General features: G+C 43.9%; 1 protein-coding gene across 2 annotated transcripts in view; it reads left to right on the top strand.

Annotated features, from left to right (window-relative positions):
• LOC120020320 (rho GTPase-activating protein 21-like) overlaps window positions 1-23,185 on the top strand; it is a 112,728-nt gene extending 89,543 nt beyond the window's left edge. The window contains exons 17-24 of one of the 2 annotated variants that reach the window (XM_038963895.1): window positions 4,188-4,349; window positions 11,952-12,030; window positions 12,191-12,264; window positions 12,375-12,464; window positions 12,570-12,737; window positions 16,971-17,082; window positions 19,714-19,745; window positions 20,003-23,185. In XM_038963895.1, the coding sequence (XP_038819823.1) occupies window positions 4,188-4,349; window positions 11,952-12,030; window positions 12,191-12,264; window positions 12,375-12,464; window positions 12,570-12,737; window positions 16,971-17,082; window positions 19,714-19,745; window positions 20,003-21,634 (2,349 nt within the window). In that variant the 3' untranslated portion in view covers window positions 21,635-23,185. The remainder of the gene's footprint in view (window positions 1-4,187; window positions 4,350-11,951; window positions 12,031-12,190; window positions 12,265-12,374; window positions 12,465-12,569; window positions 12,738-16,970; window positions 17,083-19,713; window positions 19,746-20,002) is intronic. The other variant, XM_038963896.1, reaches the window with a different exon arrangement.
• Window positions 23,186-23,780: the final 595 nt, after the last annotated feature.

Raw genomic sequence — 23,780 nt, 5'->3', positions numbered from 1 at the left:
GATTAACTTCTTGTGAATCCAACCACGGTGTCAGATTTTTAAAATGCTTTACCGCGAAAGCATACCTTAAGATTATTTGAGAACATAGCTCACTAGACAAATCATTACAAACAGTAACCAGCCAAGTAGAACAGTTACACAAGTCAGAAATAGAGAAAATTAATCCCTTACCTTTGATGATCTTCATATGGTTGCACTCAACAGACATTAATTTACTCAATAAATGTTCCTTTTGTTCGATAAAGTCTCTTTATATCAAAAACCTCAGTTTTGTTCGCGCGTTTTCTTCAGTAATCCAAAAATCAAAATTGTATCCGTAAAGTTCATAGAAACATGTCAAACGATGTTTATATTCAATCCTCAGGTTGTTTTTAGCCTAAATAATCGATAATATTTCAACCGGACAATAAGTTCGTCAATTTTAAAAGGTAAACAAGAAAGGCACTCTCTCGGTCGTGCGCATGAAAAAGCTCTATGACACTTTAGGGTCCACTCATTCAGACTGCTCTTACTTCCTCATTTTTCAGGATACAAGCCTGAAACAATTTCTAAAGCCTGTTGACATCTAGTGGAAGGCATAGAAACTGCCCTTTGAGTCCTAAGTCAATGGATACTGTAATGGCATTGAATAGAAAACTACAAAACCAAAAAGAAAACTACTTCCTGAATGGGTTTTTCTCAGGTTTTCGCCTGCCAAATCAGTTCTGTTATACTCAGACACTATTTTAACAGTTTTGGAAACTTTAGAGTGTTTTCTATCCAAATCTACCAGTTATATGCATATCATATCTTCTGGGCCCGAGAAACAGGTAGTTTAATTTGGGCATGCATTTCATCCAAAATTCCGAATGCTGCCCCCTACCCTAGAGAAGTTAAGTTGGAAAAATAGGATGATCGAGCAGCAGTGAGGGCTCTTCGATACTGCACGGGACTGTCTTTCCAAGCTAGTAGGAAGACTTCCAGTTTGGTGTGGCGCCATTTCCGTTCCAATTTTCTGGAAGCTTGCTTCAGAGCTCGGGTATTTTCTGTATACCAGGGAGCTAGTTTCTTATGACAAATGTTTTTTGTTTTTAGGGGTGCAACTGCATCAAGGGTATTGCGCAAGGTTAAATTGAGTTCCTCAGTTAGGTGGTTAACTGATTTTTGTCCTCTGACATCCTTGGGTAGGCAGAGGGAGTCTGGAAGAGCATCAAGGAATCTTTGTGTTGTATGAGAATTTGTAGCACGACTTTTGATGCTCCTTGATTGGGGTCTGAGCAGATTATTTGTTGCGATTGCAAACGTAATAAAATGGTGGTCCGATAGTCCAGGATTATGAGGATTAACATTAAGATCCACAACATTTATTCCATGGGACAAAACTAGCTCCAGAGTATGACTGTGGCAGTGAGTAGGTCCGGAGACATGTTGGACAAAACCCAGAGTCGATGATGTCTCCGAAAGCCTTTTGGAGTGGGTCTGTGGATTTTTCCATGTGAATATTAAAGTCACCAAAATTAGAATATTATCTGCTATGACTACAAGGTCCGATAGAAACTCAGTGAGGAACGCTGTATATGGCCCAGGAGGCCTGTAAACAGTAGCTATAAAAAGTGATTGAGTAGGCTGCATAGATTTCATGACTAGAAGCTCAAAAGACAAATGTCGGGATTTTTGTAAATAAAAAATTTGCTATCGTAAATGTTAGCAACACCTCCGCCTTTGCGAGATGCTCGGGGGGATATGGTCACTAGTGTAACCAGGAGGTGAGGCCTCATTTAACACAGTAAATTCATCAGGCTTAAGCCATGTTTCAGTCAGGCCAATCACATCAAGATTATGATCAGTGATTAGTTCATTGACTGTAACTGCCTTGGAAGTGAGGGATATAACATTAGGTAGCCCTATTTTGAGATGTGAGGTATCACAATCTCTTTCAATAATGGCAGGAACGGAGGAGGTCTTTATTCTAGTGAGATTGCTAAGGCGAACACTGCCATGTTTAGTTTTGCCCAACCTAGGTCGAGGCACAGACACAGTCTTAATGGGGATAGCTGAGCTGACTACACTGACTGTGCTAGTGGCAGACTCCACTAAGCTGGCAGGCTGGCTAACAGCCTGCTGCCTGGCCTGCACCCTATTTCCTTGTGGAGCTAGGGGAGTTAGAGCCCTGTCTATGTTCATAGATAAAATGAGAGCACCCCTCCAGCTAGGATGGAGTCCGTCACTCCTCAACAGGCCAGGCTTGGTCCTGTTTGTGGGTGAGTCCCAGAAAGAGGGCCAATTATCTACAAATTCTATCTTTTGGGAGGGGCAGAAAACAGTTTTCAACCAGCAATTGAGTTGTGAGACTCTGCTGTAGAGCTCTTCACTCCCCCTAACTGGGAGGGGGCCAGAGACAATTACTCGATGCCGACACATCTTTCTAGCTGATTTACACGCTGAAGCTATGTTGCGCTTGGTGACCTCTGACTGTTTCATCCTAACATCGTTGGTGCCGATGCGGATAACAATATCTCTATACTCTCTACACTCGCCAGTTTTAGCTTTAGCCAGCACCATCTTCAGATTAGCCTTAACGTCGGTAGCCCTGCCCCCTGGTAAACAGTGTATGATCGCTGGATGATTAGTTTTAAGTCTAATACTGCAGGTAATGGAGTCGCCAATGACTAGGGTTTTCAATTTGTCAGAGCTGATGGTGGGAGGCTTCGGCGTCTGACCCCGTAACGGGAGGAGTAGAGACCAGAGAAGGCTCGGCCTCTGACTCCGACTCGCTGCTTAGTGGGGAGAACCGGTTGAAAGTTTCTGTCGGCTGAATGAGCGACACCGGTTGAGCATTCCTACCGCATTTCCCTCCAGAATCCATGAGAAAGTTGTCCGGCTGCAGGGACTGTGCGAGGGGATTTATACTACCATCTGTACTTATTGGTGGCACAGACGCTGTTTCATCCTTTCCTACACTGAAATTACCCTTGTCTAACAATTGCGTCTGAAGCTTGGCTGAAAAGTTGAATGAAAAAAAAGTTGAGTGAGGGAAAAACTATAAATATAAATGGTAATTAAAAAGTAAAAACCATAAAGTTGTCAGGTAGCAAAGTTAGATTAGCCAGCCTATTCTTCATGTATTACTCCTGTGTCTCAACCAACCCAAAAATGTAGTGGTTTTATGGGCATCATTAAAAAAAAAAAATTGCAGCAAGATTATAGCCAGTTACATAAAAATACATTTCATGAATATCACAATGAATTGATCCATAAGTTGAAGTCAAAACTTTATTGGTTTCTGATGCAGCTGGAATAATTTAGTCATTTATCAGTACACTTGTAAAAAATATTATATTAAACATTTTATCGAACATTATATATACAGTATGTACAAAATCTAGCAATATCTATACCACAATGCAGTTGTGAGCATACTAGGCATTCTATATTATACTACAACATCAGTCTATCTGAATATGAATTTTGTGTAGGCTGATTGTTCCAGGGTCCTGAGTGTTTTTCAGCTCGTGAACCTTGTCCTGTGTTTGGTAATGGCAGCTGGTGTGTCAGAACTTCGAGCTCATGACCTTGGACTCAGACTATACACTTTGGCTCTTGCCAGCCCCATGTGGTATTTTCCTCTTCCGAGTCCAATGATGTTGAGCTTTCATCCAATGGGTCTACAGGATCTGTACTACTAAAGCTGGCGTCAAGGTCATCCTCAGCCGGATTAGTCTGTAGGATACACACTAGTCAGTGATTAGCCAACATTTTACTACTTTACAGTTGTTGTCGACACAAAGAATAATAAATGGCTATTCGCAAGCTGATGTTCCATGAACAAGTGGCTGGTCCTGTCAGTAACGTTAGCTACACGACCTGTATCTCCTACATACCTGTATCTCTATCTCCCATTTGCAACTGGATCCACCTTGACAGGGGCGGTACTACGTCCTGAAATCGCGATGAATTCTGGATGTTGTGGTTTGCTTGAACCAGGAAATGTAAATGTCACGTTTCTACCGTTGAAATGCAGAAACACTCGTATTTGCTTATGGGTTTTTATGACATATTAATGGACAGACATATACAGTGAACGAGCAGCGGTTAAATTTCCCTTTAATGTGTGCGGTATAAGTTCTGCTTTGTGTATATGAAAGTGATGTCTGTTTCTTGGTTCATCCAATATGTATAATGCTAAAGACTTTGTTTGTGTTGTGTAGTTTGTTCCCCTCATCGTGGATGTGTGCTGTAAGCTGGTAGAGGAACGAGGGCTAGAGTACACTGGGATCTACAGAGTACCAGGAAACAACGCTGCCATCTCCAGCATGCAGGAGGAGCTGGACAGTAAAGGACTGATGAGTGACATCGACATCCAAGAAGACGTGAGTGACACACGCATGCATACAGTGTCTTCAGAAAGTGTTCATACCCCTTGACTTATTCCACATTTTGTTACAGCCTGAATTCAAAATTGATATATTTATTTTTTTACTCACCCATCTACACACACTACCCCATATTAACAGTGAAAACATGTTTATTGAAAATGAAAATGAAATACAGATATTTAATTTACATAAGTATTCGTACCCCTGAGTGACTACTTTGTAGAAGCACCTTTGGCAGCGATTACACCTGTGAGTCTTTTTGGGTAAGTCTTTAAGAGCTTCCCACACCTGGATTGTGCAACATGTGACCATTTATTATTTTTACATTTCTTCAGGCTCTGTCAAATTGGTTGCTGATCATTGCTAGACAACCATTTTCAGTTCTTGCTACAGATTTTCAAGTAGATTGGCCACACAGGAACATTCACTTGGTAAATAACGCAAGTGTGGATTTGGCCTTGTGTTTTAGGTTATTGTCCTGCTGAAAGGTGAATTCATCTCCCAGTGTCTGGTGGAAAGCAGACTGAACCAGGTTCTCCTCTAGGATTGTGCTTGTGCTTAGCTCCATTCTGTTTATTTTTGATCCTGAAAAAATCCCTGGTCTTTAATTATTACAAGCATACCCATAACATGATGCAGCCACCTCTATGCTTGAAAATATGGAGAGTGGAACTCAGTAATGTTTTGTATTGGATTTGCCCTAAACATAACACACTGAGTTTTAATCTATTTTTCATGGGTCTCTATTTACCAACACAAACCGATGCTGGCGCTAAGACCAGACTCAACGAGCTGTATAAAGTCATAAGCAAACAAGAAAATGCTCATCCAGGGGCGGCGCTCCTAGTGGCTGGTGATTTTAATGCAGGACAACTAAAATCAGTTTTGCCTCATTTCTACCAGCATGTCACCTTTACAACTAGATGGAAAAACAACTTTAAAATACCTTTACTCCACACACAGAGACGCATACAAAGCTCTCCCTCCATTTGGGAAATCGGACCATAACTCTATCTTCCTGATTTCTGCTTACAAACAAAAACTCAAACAGGAAATACCAGTGACGTGCTCAATGCGGAAGTGGTCAGATGAAGCGGATGCTAAGCTACAGGACTGTTTCGCTAGCACAGACTGGATTCGTCCTATGGCATTGAGGAGTTCACATCCGTCACCAGCTTCATTAATTAGTGCATTGACAACCTTGTCCCCATAGTGACTATACGTACATATCCCAACCAGAAGCCATGGATTACAGGCAACAACCGTATTGAGCTAAAGGCTAGAATTTGTTCTTAACTGACTTGCCTAGTTAAATAAAGGTCAAATACATTTAAAAAATGGCAAAGTGTCAGTACAGGACTAAGATTGAATCCTACTACAACGGCTCTTGAAGCTCGTCAGGTGGCAGGGTTTGCAAACAATCACAGATATCTAAGGAAAGCACAGCCGAGAGCTTCCCAGTGGCACGAGCCTACCAGATTAGCAAAATGCCTCCTTTGCTCGCTTTGAGGCAAGCAACACTGAACCATGCGTGAGAGCACCAGCTGTTCCGGATGACTGTATCGCCACGCTCTCTATAGTCGATAAGAGTATGGCCTTTTAAGCAGGGTAACATTCACAAGACCGCTGGGACAGACGGATTACCAGGGCGCATACTTGGAGCATGTGCTTACCAGCTGGCAAGTGTCTTCTCTGACATTTTCAACCTGTCTCTGACCTAGTCTGTAATACCTACGTTTCAAGCAAACCACCGTAGTCCCTGTGCCCAAGAGCGCCATGGTAGCCTGTCTAAATTACTACTGCCCGTAGAACTCACATCTGTAGCCATGAAAGGCTGGTCATGGCTCACATAAACACCATCATCCCTATATATATATATATATTTGTAATAATGACAATTACAACAATACTGAATGAACAATGAATACTTTTATTTTAACTTAATATAATACATACAATCTATTTAGTCTCAAATAAATAACGAAACATGTTCAATTTGGTTTAAATAATGCAAAAACAGTGTGGAAGAAGAAAGTAAAAGTGCAATATGTGCCATGTAAAAAAGCTAGCGTTTAAGTTCCTTGCTCAGAACATGAGAACATATGAAAGCTGGTGGTTCCTTTTAACATGAGTCTTCAATATTCCTAGTTAAGAAGTTTTAGGTTGTAGTTATTATAGAAATTATAGGACTATTTCTCTCTCTACCATTTGTATTTCATATACCTTTGACTATTGGATGTTCATATAGGCACTATTGTATTATATTGCCAGCCTAATCTCGGGAGTTGATACAGTAGGCTTGAAGTCATAAACAGCGCTGTGTTTCAAGCATTGCTAAGAGCTGCTGGCAAATGCAGGAAAGTGCTGTTTGAATGAATGCTTACGAGCCTGCTGCTGCTTACAACCGCTCAGTCAGACTGCTCTATCAAATATCAAATTATAGACTTAATTATAATATAATAAACACACAGAAATATGAGCATTATGTTGTTAATATGGTCAAATCTGGAAACTGTTATTTCGAAAACAAAACGTTTATTCTTTCAGTGAAATATGGAATCGTTCCTTATTTTATTGAACGGGTGGCTACCCTAAGTCTAAATGATTGCTGTTACATTGCACGACCTTCAATGTTATGTCATAATTATGTAGAATTCTGGAAAATTAATTACGGTCTTTGTTAGGAAAAAATGGTCTTCACACTTCGCAATGAGCCTGACTCTGCTGGCACTGAACCCAAGAGAAGTGACACAATTTCCGTAGTTAATATATTGCCTGCTAACATTAATTTATTTTAACTAAATATGCAGGTTTAAAAAATATATACTTGTGTATTGATTTTTTTTGAAAGGCATTGATGTTTATGGTTAGGTACGTTGGTGCAACGATGGTGCTTTTTTCGCGAATGTGCTTTTGTTAAATCATCACCCGTTTGGCAAAGTTGAAGTAGGCTGTGATTTGATGATAAATTAACAGGCACCGCATTGATTATATGCAACGCAGGACAAGCTAGTTGAACTAGTAATATCATCAACCATGTGTAGTTAACTAGTTAAGATTTTTTTTTATGATAAGTTTAATGCTAGCTAGCAACTTAACTTGGCTCCTTGCAGCCATCTGGTCCTTTTGATGCTGCACTCGCGTAACAGGTGGTCATAACACTGCCTCGCAGTCTCCTCGTGGATTGCAATGTAATCAGCCATAATTGTCATCCAAAAATGCTATTGTTTTGAAAACTTGAAATCGGCCCTAATTTATCGGCCATGCCGATTTAATCGGTCGACCGCTCTTCTCTATTGGACATCACACTGCCCTTTCCCACCTGGACAAAAGGACCACCTACGTGAGAATGTTGTTCATTGACTACAGCTCAGCATTCAACACCATAGTGCTCATCACTAAGCTAAGGGCCCTGGGACTGAATACCTCCCTCTACAACCGGATCCTGGACTTCCTGATGGGCCGACCCCAGGTGGTGAGGGTAGGAAACAACACGTCCACCACGCTGACTCTCAACACGGGGGTCCCTTGGGTGCGTGCTCAGTTTCCTCCTGTACTCCCTGTTCACCCACGACTGCGTGCCGCTCGCAAATCCAACACCATCATTAAGTTTGCAGACAACACGTCGGTGGAAGGTCTGATCACCGACGACGATGAGGAGGCTTATAGGAAGGAGGTCAGAGACCTGGCAGTCTGATGCCAGGCCAAAAACCTTTCCCTCAACGTGGGCAAGAAAAATGTATCAAAGACTACAGGAAACGGAGGGCCGAACACGGCCTCATTCACATCAACGGGGCTGTAGTGGAGCGGGTTGAAATCTCCAAGTTCCTTGGTGTCCACATCACTAAGGACCTATCATGGTCCAAACACACCAACAGTCGTGAAGAGGGCACGACAATGCTTCTTCCCCCTCAGGAAGCTGAAAAGATTTGGCATGGGCCCTGAGATCTTCAGAAAGTTATATTGCTGCACCATTGAGAGCATCTTGACTGGCTGCGTCACCGCTTGGTATGGCAACTGCTCGGCATCCGACCACAAGGGTAGTGTATACGGCCCAGTACATCACTGGGGCCAAACTCCCTGCCATCCAGGACCTACCAGGTGTTGTCAGAGAAAGGCACTAAAAATTGTCAAGGACTCCAGCCACCCAAGTCAGACTGTTCTCTCTGCAAGCGGTACCGGAGCGCGAAGTCTGGGATCAAATGGCACCTGAACAGTTAATCAGACGGCTATCCGGACAGTTTACATTGAACCCTTTTTATATTTATTTATCTTAATTGTTTTGCACTGACATCCTTGCGCTGGCTCTATGCACACTCACTAGACTCAACCCAAACACTCACACATATACACGCACAAACACTGCATACGCTCACTCACGCAAAACACACACTCACACACACACACACTCACACATGCATATTGGCGCCCCACACACATACTCACACATACACTTTCACACTTCACATATGCTGCTGCTACTCTGTTTATTATACTGAATATGATTGCCTGGACACTTTTACCCATACCCACATGTACAGAGCATTCAGGAAGTATTCAGACCCCTTGACTTTTTCCACATTTTGTTACATTACAGCCTTATTCTAAAATGGATTATGTCTTTTTTTTGTGCATCAATCTACACAATACCCCATAATGACAAAGCGAAAACAGGTTTTTATAGATTTTTGCAAATGTATTAAAAATAAAACACATACCTTATTTACATAAGTATTCAGACCCTTTGCTATGAAACTCGAAATTGAGCTCAGGTGCATCCTGTTTCCAGTGAACATCCTTGATGTTTATACATCTTGATTGGAGTCCACCTGTAGTAAATTCAATTGATTGGACATGATTTGGAAAGGCACACACCTTTCTAAATATGGTCCCACAGTTGACAGTGCATGTCAGAATAAAAACCAAGCCATGAGGTCAAAGGAATTGTCTGTAGAGCTCCGATACAGGATTGTGTCGAGGCACAGATCTTGGGAAGGGTACCAAAACATGTCTGCAGCACTGAAGGTCCCCAAGAACACAGTGTCCTCCATCATTCTTAAATTAAAGAAGTTTGGAACCACGAAGACTCTTCCTAGAGCTGGCTGCCCGGACAAACTGAGCAATGGGTGGATGGCACGAGAATTTTCTATTCCAATGATAATAACAATCAATCAATCAATAACTCTGACCAATCCCCGAGATCTGTAAGACCAAGGGTTTAATAAGAATTAGTAAGACTCAGCTAATGCAAAAAGAGAGTACCGTTTATTCAGAGAACGTTCTGAAGTCCATTATACAAAGACATCCATTTTATAGCTGCGCACATACTTCCACACAAACAGTAGATATCCTACTCACATACATACACACAAACAGTATGTGAGTTTTATCCTTCTTCATGGTTCTCACCACTGTGTATGCCTACCCTGCCGACAGTTCCATTCCCCCCGAGATTAGAGAAACCTTGAGAATTCCTCCCTGTCCTCCTAAGTTTTCTCAGTTCCTGCCAGGTGGGTTCAAACACAGTCTAACTGTTCTCGGTATGTTTCTTCGGCCTTCCCTCCCCCCATACAAGTTCAAATCCTGAGCTACGCCTTGCTCAGACAGTCTGGGTTTTTCCACTATACATGTACATTGTTTTAACTTAATTCTGACTAAAACTACACACATCATCAGAATATAATTGTATGATTCTAATCAATTTCATACAATTATATGGTTTCAGGGTGGAATATTCTAATCATTAATTTAAACATATAAATTATATTATCAGGGGAGAAGGGCCTTGGTCAGGGAAGTGACCAAGAACCCGATGTTCTCTGACAGAGCTCCGGAGTTCCTCTGTGAGGATGTGAGAACCTTCCAGAGAACAACAATCTCTTCACCACTCCAATAATCAGGCCTTTATGGTAGAGTGGCCAGATGGAAGCCATCATTAAAACGCACATGACAACCCGCTTGGAGTTTTCCAAAAAGCACCTGAAGGACCATGAGAAACAAGACTCTCTGGTCTGATGAAACCAAGATTCAACTCCTTGGCCTGAATGCCAAGCGTCACGTCTGGAGGAGACCTGGCACCATCCCTACGGTGAAGCATGGTGGTGGCAGCATCATGCTGTGGGGATGTTTTTCAGCGGCAGGGACTGGGAGACTAGAGCACTCCAGAGCGCTCAGGGCCTCAGACTGGGGTGAAGGTTCACCTTGAAACAGGACAAGGACCCTAAGCACATAGCCAAGACAACGCAGGAGTGGCTTTGAGACCAGTCTCTGAATGCCCTTGAGTGGCCCAGCCAGAGCCCTGACTTGAATGAAACATCTCTTGAGAGACCTGAAAATAGCTATGCAGCGACGCTCCCCATCCAACGACAGAGCTTGAGAGTATCTGCAGAGAGAATGGGAGAAACTCCCCAAATACAGGTGTGCCATGTTTGTAGCGTCATACCCAAGAAGACTCAAGGCTGTAATTGCTGCCAAAGGTGCTTCAACAAAGTACTGAGTGAAGGGTCTGAATACTTATGTAAATTGTTTTTTTGTTTTTCCCCCCCCCACATTTTTGCTTTGTCTTTATGGGGTACTGTGTGTAGATTAATGAGGGGGGAAAAACTACTTAACCATTCCCTGTACAGTCTACACCTGTTGTATTCGGCTCATGTGACTGATAAAATGTTAGTTGATTTTCTATTCAGGACTAAAAGTTAGTTGCTTTGCCACATTTTTTGCAGTATTACTTTAGTGCCTTGTTGCAAACAGGATGCATGTTTTGGGATATTTTTATTCTGTACAGGCTTCCTTTTCCTTCTGTCATTTAGGTTAGTGTTGTGGAGTAACTACAATGTTGATCCATCCTCAGTTTTCTCCTATCACATCTTATCAATGTCTACTTTTTTATTTTATTTTATTTGATCTACAATAGGTGCACTTCTTTGCGAGGCATTGGAAATCCTCCCTGGTCTTTGTGGTTGAATCTGTGTTTGAAATTCCCTGCTCGACTGAGTACCTTACAGATTTTTAGTTTATTTACCCTTTTTTCAAATTCTTATTTACAATGACGGATGACGCTGGGCCAATTGTGCACCGCCCTATGGGACTCCCAATAACATCTGGCTGTGATACAACCTGGATTTGAACCAGGGTGTCTGTAGTGACGCCCCAAGCACTGAGATGCAGTGCCTTAAACCGCTGCGCCACTCAGGAGCAGATAATTGTATGTTTGGTGTAAAGAGATGAGGTAGTCATTAAAAGTTATGTTAAACACTATTATTGCACATAGTGAGTCCAGGCAACTTATGTGACTTGTTAAGCACATTTTTACACATAAGCTTAATTAGGCTTGCCATAACAAATAAGTTGTATAATTATTGACTCAAGACATTTCATTTTGAAATAATTTGTACAAATTTCTAAAAACATAATTCCACTTTGACATTATGGGGTATTTGTGTGTAGGCCAGTGACATTTTTATTTTATTATTAATTTAAAATTCAGGCTATAACACAACAAAATATGGGAAAAGTCGATGGGTTTCTGAAGGCACTGTATCTCTCCCATACTTCACAATGTCTTTAATGCTTTTTCTCTCTTGTTCTCCCCGACAGAAATGGAAGGACCTCAACGTGATCAGTAGTTTACTGAAATCCTTCTTCCGGAAACTTCCAGAGCCCCTTTTCACAAATGGTGAGTCACTGAACACAGTGTAAATGCATGTCTGTAAAGAAGAGAACATTTGTTAAGGAAGTTGTTAATAAGTCACGTATTTATTTATAGTATGCCTTATTGCTCCATGTTCGGTCTTGGTCACTGGAGATACTAAGTGATTCTTATATTTATTTTCCAGAAAAATATGCAGATTTTATTGAAGCCAATCGAACAGAAGAGTCAGTGGAGAGGTTAAAAGAACTCAAGAGGCTGGTAAGTTACAGCTCATGCTATGAGGGTTTATGTTAGATCTGTAGCGTTTGAATTGAATTTGAATGTTTGAATTGTTGCATTCTAGCATTGAAAGTTGGTTCTCTTCACAGATTCTTGAATTGCCTGATCATCACTATGAAACCCTCAAATTTCTCTCTGGACACCTCAAGTTGGTCTCTGAAAACTGTGAGAAAAATAAGGTATGTCAGCATGAGGGTTTAAAAGTATTTTGAAATGGAGCCTTTTAATGTTAGAGGCCTAGTGTATATGGACTGGAAGCCACTTTTGCTCATCTTTCCCCCCAGATGGAGCCTCGTAACCTGGCCATCGTGTTTGGTCCAACCCTGGTCAGAACCTCTGAGGACAACATGACCAACATGGTCAACCACATGCCAGACCAGTGCAAGATAGTGGAGAACCTCATTCAGCAGTACGACTGGTTCTTCACTGAGGAGGGGGACGATGACCCTGTTGTACGTAGCAGCTCGCTCTCTCACGTCTAAACATGAATCTCATTACTCTCAGCTGGTTATGGCAGAGAATGTTAAATGTTCGTTGTGTGATGGCATAGATGATGGCATAGCAGTCAGACGTCCTTTGTCCTCGTCTTGTCCCGTATATATATATTTACACCTTTCTTCACATCTTTTATATATTTTCTTTTCCAAAAACTCAACTTCAAAACACTCTCCTGCAACCCGCCTCACCAATAAAAATTGAAAAAAGTATTATTTACCTCAAATCTGAAATCCACAATAGAAGCTAACCAGAAGCTAACGAGAAGCTAGCCAGTTTACTGGCTAACGTTAGTATTGAGCTAACCACGGTTTGTGGTCATCAGCTATTCCTTTAGCTCGAAAATCTATCGCCAGTTTTGCACAACGCGACTCAGACCAGAACATACCGGACCTATTTTTCTCTCCATATCCCCGGATTTCAACCGCAAGCTCTGGACATTTACACCTGGATTTCGCAGCTAGCTAGCTGCTATCCGTGTGACTATTGGCTTACGTCGATCCCGGAGCAAACATCAATTATTCCGGAGCTAGCCAGCTGACGAGTTCCATCAGCCACTCCTGGGCTACAATCACCTATCCGGACCCGTTTTACTGCCAATGCGGAGCCCCATCGGGCCTTCACGACTGGACTACCAACGTTATCTGCCCGAGGGAGTTATCCAACTGGCCCCTCCGTTGCGACATTACCTGAACGCCCATCTGCGGCCCGCTAATCGTTAGCTGTCTTATCGGCATAAGTCTATCGGGCAATTTTTCTTGGGTCACTATACCTATATCTATTTTGCCAATTGGATTGATCCCCTCTACCACACGGAACCCCACTAATCTACCGACGGAAACGCACGAGGTGGCTAAAAACAGACCTCTATCCTATGCTAGCTTGCTACCGATGGCCCGGCTAGCTGTCTGAATCGCCGTGACCCCAACCAACCTCTACTCACTGGACCCTTATGATCACTCGACTAAGCATGCCTCTCCTTAATGTCAATATGCCTTGTCCATTGCTGTTCTGGTTAGTGTTTATTGGCTTATTTCACTGTAGAGCCTCTAGCCCTGCTCACTATACCTTATCCAACCTTTCAGTTCCACCACCCACACATGCGATGACATCACCTGGTTTCAATGATGTTTCAAGAGACTATCTCTCTCATCATCACTCAATACCTAGGTTTACCTCCACTGTATTCACATCCTACCATACCTTTGTCTGTACATTATACCTTGAAGCTATTTTATCGCCCCCAGAAACCTCCTTTTACTCTGTTCTAGACGACCAATTCTCATAGCTTTTAGCCGTACCCTTATCCTACTCTTCCTCTGAGGATGTAGAGGTGAATCCAGGCCCTGCAGTGCCTAGCTCCACTCCTATTCCCCAGGCGCTCTCTTTTAATGACTTCTGTAACCGTAATAGCCTTGGTTTCATGCATGTTAACATTAGAAGCCTCCTCCCTAAGTTTGTTTTATTCACTGCTTTAGCACACTCTGCCAACCCGGATGTTCTAGCCGTGTCTGAATCCGGGCTTAGGAAGACCACCAAAAATTCTGAAATTTTCATCCCTAACTACAACATTTTCAGACAAGATAGAATGGCCAAAGGGGGCGGTGTTGCAATCTACTGCAAAGATAGCCTGCAGAGTTCTGTCCTACTATCCAGGTCTGTACCCAAACAATTTGAACCTACTTTTAAAAATCCACCTCTCTAAAAACAAGTCTCTCACCGTTGCCGCCTGCTATAGACCACCCTCTGCCCCCAGCTGTGCTCTGGACACCATATGTGAACTGATTGCCCCCCATCTATCTTCAGAGCTCGTGCTGCTAGGCGACCTAAACTGGAACATGCTTAACACCCCAGCCATCCTACAATCTAAACTTGATGCCCTCAATCTGACACAAATTATCAATGAACCTACCAGGTACCACCCCAAAGCCGTAAACACGGGCACCCTCATAGATATCATCCTAACTAACTTGCCCTCTAAATACACCTCTGCTGTTTTCAACCAAGATCTCAGCGATCACTGCCTCATTGCCTGCATCCGTAATGGGTCAGCGGTCAAATGACCTCCACTCATCACTGTCAAACGCTCCCTGAAACACTTCAGCGAGCAGGCCTTTCTAATCGACCTGACCGGGGTATCCTGGAAGGATATTGATCTCATCCCGTCAGTAGAAGATGCCTGTTTTTTTTTTGTTTTTTTAAATGCCTTCCTCACCATCTTAAATAACCATGCCCCATTCAAGAAATTTAGAACCAGGAACAGATATAGCCCTTGGTTCTCTCCAGACCTGACTGCCCTTAACCAACACAAAAACATCCTATGGCGTTCTGCATTAGCATCGAACTGTGATATGCAACTTTTCAGGGAAGCTAGAAACCAATATACACAGGCAGTTAGAAAAGCCAAGGCTATCTTTTTCAAACAGAAATTTGCTTCCTGCAACACACTCAAAAAAGTTCTGGGAAATGGTAAAGTCCATGGAGAATAAGAACACCTCCTCCCAGCTGCCAACTGCACTGAAGATAGGAAACACTGTCACCACCGATAAATCCACTATAATTGAGAATTTCAATAAGCATTTTTCTACGGCTGGCCATGCTTTCCACCTGGCTACCCCTACCCTGGTCAACAGCACTGCACCCCCCACAGCTATTCGCCCAAGCCTTCCCCATTTCTCCTTCTCCCAAATCCAGTCAGCTGATGTTTCTGAAAGAGCTGCAAAATCTGGAACCCTACAAATCAGCCGGGCTTGACAATCTGGACCCTTTTTTAAATTATCTGCCGAAATTGTTGCAACCCCTATTACTAGCCTGTTCAACCTCTCTTTCGTGTCGTCTGAGATTCCCAAAGATTGGAAAGAAGCTGCGGTCATCCACCTCTTCAAAGGGGGGGACACTCTTGACCCAAACTGCTACAGACCTATATCTATCCTACCCTGCCTTTCTAAGGTCTTCAAAAGCCAAGTCAACAAACAGATTACCGACCATTTCGAATCCCACCATACCTTCTCCGCTATGCAGTCTGGTTTCAGAGCTGGTCATGGGTGCACCTCAGCCACGCTCAAGGTCCTAAACGTTATCTTAACCGCCATCGATAAGAAACAATACTGTGCAGCCGTATTCATTGACCTGGCCAAGGCTTTCGACTCTGTCAATCACCACATCCTCATCGGCAGACTCGACAGCCTTGGTTTCTCAAATGATTGCCTCGCCTGGTTCACCAACTACTTCTCTGATGGAGTTCAGTGTGTCAAATCGGAGGGTCTGTTGTCCGGGCCTCTGGCAGTCTCTATGGGGGTGCCACAGGGTTCAATTCTTGGACCGACTCTCTTCTCTGTATACATCAATGATGTCGCTCTTGCTGCTGGTGAGTCTCTGATCCACCTCTACGCAAACGACACCAATCTGTATACTTCTGGCCCTTCTTTGGACACTGTGTTAACCACCCTCCACGCAGGCTTCAATGCCATACAACTCTCCTTCCGTGGCCTCCAATTGCTCTTAAATACAAGTAAAACTAAATGCATGCTCTTCAACCGATCGCTGCCTGCACCTGCCCGCCTGTCCAACATCACTACTCTGGACGGCTCTGACTTAAAATATGTGGACAACTACAAATACCTAGGTGTCTGGTTAGACTGTAAACTCTCCTTCCAGACTCACATCAAACATCTCCAATCCAAAGTTAAATCTAGAATTGGCTTCCTATTCTGCAACAAAGCATCCTTCACTCATGCTGCCAAACATACCCGTGTAAAATTGACCATCCTACCAGTCCTCGACTTCGGTGACTTCGGTTTTACTTGCTATATTGTATTTACTTCACCACCATGGCCTTTTTTTCTCTCTTTTTTGCCTTCACCTCCCTTCTCACCTCACTTGCTCACATTGTATATAGACTTATTTTTCTACTGTATTATTGACTGTATGTTTGTTTTACTCCATGTGTAACTCTGTGTTGTTGTATGTGTCGAACTGCTTTGCTTTATCTTGGCCAGGTCGCAATTGTAAATGAGAACTTGTTCTCAACTTGCCTACCTGGTTAAATAAAGGTGAAATAAATAAATGTAGTTTGTTGGTCTTGCAGGTTGCCTGAAGTGTTGTTTGAGGTTCTCTCTCCATCCCTCTTTCCTTCTTTACTTCAACACAATCTCCATTCATCTCCTTCATTGAATCTTTCTCTCCTCTAGACCTCATTGGAACAAGAGAGTACAGTGCAGTCTCAGCCTGTGCCCAACATCGACCACCTGCTGTCCAACATCGGCCGGACCACAACCACCTCCTCGCCTGGGGAAGTCTCAGGTAATTCAGCTGAAGCTCATTGATACCACACCTGGAGAGGATGTAATACAGCACTCCTGTTAGTTTGACTACATATACCAGATTTACTCATGTGTAAAACAAAGTATACTAATGAGCTTCAGGGAAAGTGATCCAGGAAATGTGTGTATGTTTAGAGATGTATGTGTTTGTTAGTCCTAAAGTAAGAGGCGTCTTGTTTGCTTTCCATGAGATGATCAAATGCTAAAGTTAAGCAAGTCTACTGAAAAGTCTCATGCTTTTGTAAAGGCAAGCTATTTTAGCAATTCTTCAATGGGAGGATTTTGGGTTACACAATTGGAAATTGCTAAAAAAAAATAGTTAGCAAATGTTAAGCCTTTTGTTTTGGATAAAGGTCTGTTTCGTTATGTCATTATTTTATTTATTTGTTATATTTCTTTCCCAGTTCCATCTTATGCTTTCTTATGTTTTCTTTTTTTCTTTGCTCGTCGTTTTTCTCCCCGTGCTTTCCTCATCTTGAGATGACGACTCCTTTTCTTTCAGTTATTTTCTTCCCCCCCTCCTACCACATAAACCCGGCATGTTCTTTCCCCCCAAAACAACAAACAAACAAAACAACAAAGTGGAAGTGTTAACCCTTCTGACCCCTACCCTTGGTTTGTGTGTAGTGTGTTTTTTTCTCCCTTGTCCCTGTCCAGCACTCACACATTGACCCAATCTGACACAGGCCAAGTGGGCGGCGTCTATCACTCGCTGATGTCACTGGTGGACTCTGTAATGTCAGTGGTGGACAGCTGGGACTGTAGGAAGAAGGACGATGAGTGTTGTCACCAGTGTAGCTGCCTAGTCTGCAGAAACCCTCAGCTCTGTTAAATTGTGGTGAAACATGAAGGAGAGGAGAAAAAAAAAAGAAAAACGGAAAGAAAGAGAAGTCGATGTTTTGTCATTTCCTGTCGGTGTGCACGTTTTTCATATTTCCCCAAAAAATCTAAATACATAATAACCTGAAGGTTACATACAGAGCAGTGCCTGCTGTACTTTCTACTGAAAGCCTTTCTGCTGTCTCTTGTTGTCTCTAAAGCTGATCGCGAGGACAAGTAGCATGGTACGGTCAAACCACGGTTTCACAACCGCCCGCTCATGTGGCATTACTGTCATGGCGTCTGAGTGGGGGGGCAGGGGGTTGTAGTGTTGTAGTGGTGTTGGGCTGAGCTGGCTGTTGTCAAACACACTACAATTACATCTAGGAGAGATCAGCACCTCGTTAGACCCACACACGCACACCATATACACTGACTAGGGTGGTTAGATAGATACCAGTGAGGTGGTAAGCAAAGTGGCTCTGATGGCATTAGTCCCTTCAGCCCCTTCAGCCTCTTTCTGCCCTCCTGTCACGTTTGAGATCGACACCATAGGGTGAATCTCTAACATATTTTCTTGTACGCTTTCTCCCCGTCTCCTCAAAACGTCCGATGGAAGCAAGGACAGCATTGGAGGACAAGGTCTGAGGAGATCTCTCCTTGCTTCCCTCTGTCGTTTTGTGGGCGAGGATGCAAAAAAATCTAGCAAAGACTTCTGAGATTCACCCCCAGTCTTATCAATGAACCACTGTTCTTTCAGCATCAGAAACACCAACTACAGCCAAACACTGCCACCTAGCTACCTCCTTGTCTTTCACGGCTACATACTTCTACCCCAATGCCTCAACCATCCACATCTATCAAATACCCACCTCCCCCATCAAAAGCCTTGCGTAGCACACTGATATACGCACCAGTTTGAGTCAATTCCACCTAAATTCCAGTTGATTCAGGTAAATAACATTTCCTATATGGAGATATTCCATGTCCAATTCAGCTGACAAGAATTTAAATGAAATTGACCCCAACTTGGGCGCACACAACTCGAAATTAAGCGCACACACTTAAGTCGTACCCTCCACACTATTGTGACTTGATAGTGGTAGTATTGATGCGGTAGGAAATGGTTTCTTTTACATTTTCTTTGATAAGGTTTTTGTACTGTTCTTGTTTTGTAGTGTTTATGGTCGTCAGTCATATTCAATTGACTTAGACTAAAATGTTCAAGAGTTCAACCGAGCTCTAGACATATTGCACAACCTGTCCATTCTATGGCTAACTTGCATGGGTGGAACTACTGACTTAACACTGCTCTGTCCCCTTAACTCTGGTTGTGTTGACTTGTCATCCCTTCCTCTGTGATTGATACCTCTCAGTTGGGATATAATGCCCTGTTGCTATTGGCTGTCTATGTACTGTGACTGACGTAACCTGTGGTCCGTGATGTGTTGATGTCGTCCCGTTGGGTACATCCTGTTATGAGCATGAGCTGCTTCCTGTCCTAATGCACACTGCCGGGTTTCATCTTCTTCCTCTCATCCCTCCATTACTGGCCTCCTCTTCTCTTCTTCCACTCATGGGCGGAGTCTTTCTTCAGCGTTTCCTTCGTCCATCTCTGTGGGCTACAAATATCTCCACTGTCTGTTGAATCTACTGCCCCCTCATGGTGCAGGTTTCTGTCTCTTCTTCTTTCTACCCTGTGATCTGCATACAGTCGCTCTCCCTTGATACTTGTTGTTCAGATTATATATGTCTTAAAGGATGTTACTAATGCCCCTCTCCTCTCTCACAGATTCAACGTGTAGTGACTCCTCCAAATCAAAGGTAAGTGGCACTGGGATGTCTGGCTGTCTCTTGCTTCCTATTTGATGTTAATTACCTTCACTAAGTAAAGAGATCTAAAAGGCCTTGTCCTGCTCACTGGAATGTTCTACCGTTTACATTTTAGACATTTAGCAGATGATCTTATCCGGAATGATTAGCAATTGACCATGCCGTTTCAGAGCAGACTTGGCGAAATTCCTCATTTAAGAACAATGATGTGTTTTTATGTAATGCGACGTCCTGGTACTCTGTCCCAGCAGGGCTTGTGGGGGTCTGGGAAGGACCAGTGTAGCAGGGAGATGCTGCTCTCCTCTTTCTTTGTCAGCCGCAAGCGTAAGAAGCCCAAGGACAAGACTCAGCCCAGCAGCTCTGACGACGACCTGGATGCCGTGTTCGATAAGGAGGAGGAGCCAGAGCCGAGCCACCAGGCCCTCCACCCTGCCTGGTCCCCAGAGAGCCAGACAGAGGAGGAGGAGGAGAGGGATGTCGAGGACGTCAGCGAAAGAGGGGTACAGCCAGGGGACAGGTTCCAAACCAACGGGAAAGAGTCCCGTTCAGACAGCCTCATGTCTCAGCCCTCTCCCAAACACACCCCCAGCTTCCGTACCTCCTCCACCTGCTCCCCCTATGCGTCACCCTCCCCCTCCCGGTCCCCCAGACTTGGCTACCGCAGCCAGGTGGCACACCAGTCGTCCCTGTCGGACCCTCCCTCCAACTACGACGAGGTCTCAGACCTAGGTACCATGGACAGCACCAGCTCCCAGGCATCTGTCACAGGTCCCAGGGTGAGGCATGGCAGGACGGGGGGCTTGGGGCCAGAGACTGGGGCCAGCAGCCTAGGGGCAGAGGTCAGCTCCATCACCTCAGACTACTCCACCACCTCCTCCATGACCTTCCTGACAGGGGCCGAGCTGAGCACGCTCAGTCCAGAGGTTTGCTCGGTGGCCGAGAGCAGGGGAGGAGACGACGCTGATGATGAGCGTAGTGAGCTGATTAGTGAGGGCCGGCCCATGGAGACGGATAGTGAGAGTGACCTATCAGTGTTTGTTGGGGGTGGGAAAGAAGCAGGGCCGGTGGAGAAGATCTACCTATCAGATGTGCCGGATGCCCCCAGGCCCCTCCCCTCCCACAGACTCATTGAATGTGACACTCTCTCCCGGAAGAAGTCAGCAGCGCGGCAGAAGACTGACAGTGAGTCCTCATTGGACGGAGGGCGGAGCGACAAGGACTCCACTAGGCTGTCTTGCGTTCCGGGGGCAGTTAAGGTCCGTTCCACTGACAGCCTTAGCTCCTCCTCCCGCAGCGAGTCAGAGGTGGGGGCTGAGCCTGCGTGGCGTCTCAAGATCACAGACCGGCTGAAGTTCCGCCTGCGGACGTCGGTAGACGACATGTTCGGGGTGGGTACCCAGCGGAGCCGCTCTCCAGAGGGACGCAGGGAAAAGAAGAAGAACATCAGACGCAGACACACCATGGGAGGCCAGAGGGACTTTGCTGAACTGTCTGTGATGGGCAACTGGCAGGAGGGCGGGGGCTCGCGGGCAGAGCTGTCGGCCGTGGACCGGCTGAAGCCAAAGTGTTCTTCCCAGGACTTCTCCATCCGGGAGTGGATTGCCCGCGAGCGCCACCGCACCTCCAACCCCGAGGTCAGCCTGGACTTCACTGAACACCAGGGTGCGCCGCTCCTCTTCCGCAGCCCTGACCCCAACCAGGCCCAGGAGGCCCCGTCGTCGTCCCTCTCAGAACCCCTCTCACCACGCCCGGCTCCAGCTGAGCTGCTGAACGGAGACGCAGGCCCCCAGAATAAAAGCCTGAGCCTGTCGGCCACCGCACACCCACACAAACTCTCTGGCGCCCAGGTGGTCCACTCTCGCTTCTACCAGTACCTGTGAGAGGGGGTGTCGTCTGTCTGTGAGATGTGTATGTGTTTGATCGTCTGTGTCTGAGACCCATGGATGTGGGTGATTTTATTTTGTAATTGACCGGTGAGCATGTTCAGGTACTGTGAAGTGACTTCTGAGTGTGTGTACGAAGAGTCTGTTGGGTCGTGTGTATGTTTGTACGCTTAGAATGTTTACTTCACAGGGGTGGTTTGTGTTACTCAACACAACAAAACATTCAATTGATGTTGGTATATTTTCTCCATTTTCATGACATATGAAAGAGTTTGGGATGGGCGTTGAGAAATCGTCACTCCTAACAGAAATTCCTGTTTTGCTGAAGGTAGTGACTCGAGGGCCTCTTGCTCATGGATGAACTGATGAGTCTGAAGTTTGATAGGTGTAAGGAAGTTTAAACATGGCGTAAAGGTTAGCTAAGTGGCTTTAAGATACAGTAACTGACTAGTAGGATGATTAGGAGGTACAGGGAACGTTTGTAAAAGTATTGCAGTGGAGCTGTGTTTGTTGTAAGAGGGTCTCAGTTGGTTAAAGGTGAGTCCTTCAGTAACCAAATGAAGAATGTACAATGTGCTTGCTGTAATACTGACTGAAGCTTTAGTTGCTTGTGTTCACATTTGAAATTGTACATATCCCCCCTTCCTGTCTCTTTCTGTCTACTTGAAGGGAGCTTTTATTTTCGGGGTAGCCTGTGTTGTGGACTGCCATATGTGCTCTGTTGCCGCCGTCAAGTGGCCTCAAGGTGCATTGTGACAAGAAGACACTGGACTAACGACGTCATGAAAATACGAGAATGACTTTTTATTCCAGCCTTCTTTTAAGTGATAGACAAGGAGCCGTAAACAAGTACTTCCCTCTATTGCAATATGCCGTGTATTTGTTGATGTGCTTGTGGTTTCATGCTTCAGTCAGTTACTGGCATCGGACTGCTGCAAAATTATAGAGGGAGAAGAAATTGAGTAATCAAATCTGAATTCATGTTTCTTCGCAATAGAAAGTGCCTCAATGAACTGTAAAGGGTGCCATATCATCTTTGTTGAGATGCATAAAGATGTTACTAAGAATGCCATTTTTATCGTTGACTAACACTGTCGTTCTACAGGTTCTATCTTACACGGAGAAGAACGCTGGGCTTCCATTCCTTAGGCATTCCACTCTGGTCTTAGCATGTTTTATACTTTTCTTTTTCCTTTTCTTTTTTTGGATTTTAACAGAACTTGAATTTTAAATATTTCAGTAAAAAAAAAGAGTAACTTAAATGTGTATATAAATCCCATGTTTTAGCTGCTTTTTTGTTTAATTTCCATCAAATTGAATTTTTTTTGTTAGGTAAAAAGTACAGTATTGTGAGATGTTGCTGATTGGAGCCTGATGGTATGTGTGGGTGTTAAGTCTAGTGGTTATCTAGGGAGAGATGAGAGATCCCTCCCTGCATATGAAGAGGCTTCATTGAACTGCTGGACCATTTGTATCAATATACCCTGTTCACTCTGATGGGCCACGGGCTCCTAAAACACTGGAAATAAATCTTATCAATGGCTAAAAGGGCACGGCTGGTGTTTCAGAATCTCCTGCACTCCCTAGTTAGTTCCTACTAAAGAGCATTGTTCTTTTCTTGCATAGTGTCCTACCATAACCTACCGTATCTGGTAGGAGTTAACGTCCTTCTTTAGTTTTGCCCCTTTTGAACACAGGAGGGCAGTGTGTCCAATCAAAACAAAGCCACCAAGAACAAAATGTCCTCGGATACATTTGAAAATGCTTTATGTACAAGTCGCACACATAGTTCAGGACTTTTCAACAATGTAAGATTTATACATTTTGTACATCAGCTGACTAGAAACTTTCACTGACAATACTAACAGAAATGACATGTCGACGGACATTCAAGCTGTTTAACAAATAACCAAACATTGTGACTTGCCAAATTAGAAAAGATACACTGAATGTGCCTCAAGAATCTTTGATGTAGTTACAACAGCCAGAACATGGCCAGGTGTCTATTATACAAGCACAATATTACTGTGTTATATAGTACATATATCATGGGTGTTATAAAATCACATTTTCCTACATACGGACTGGTCAGATTGTTAACGATTCAACTGAAGTCATTGTGTCATGTTGTACAATATTTGTT

This window comes from Salvelinus namaycush, chromosome 25 (genome assembly GCF_016432855.1).
Source record: "Salvelinus namaycush isolate Seneca chromosome 25, SaNama_1.0, whole genome shotgun sequence".
Lineage (NCBI taxonomy): Eukaryota > Metazoa > Chordata > Actinopteri > Salmoniformes > Salmonidae > Salvelinus > Salvelinus namaycush.
This window is presented reverse-complemented; position numbering and strand designations above follow the sequence as displayed.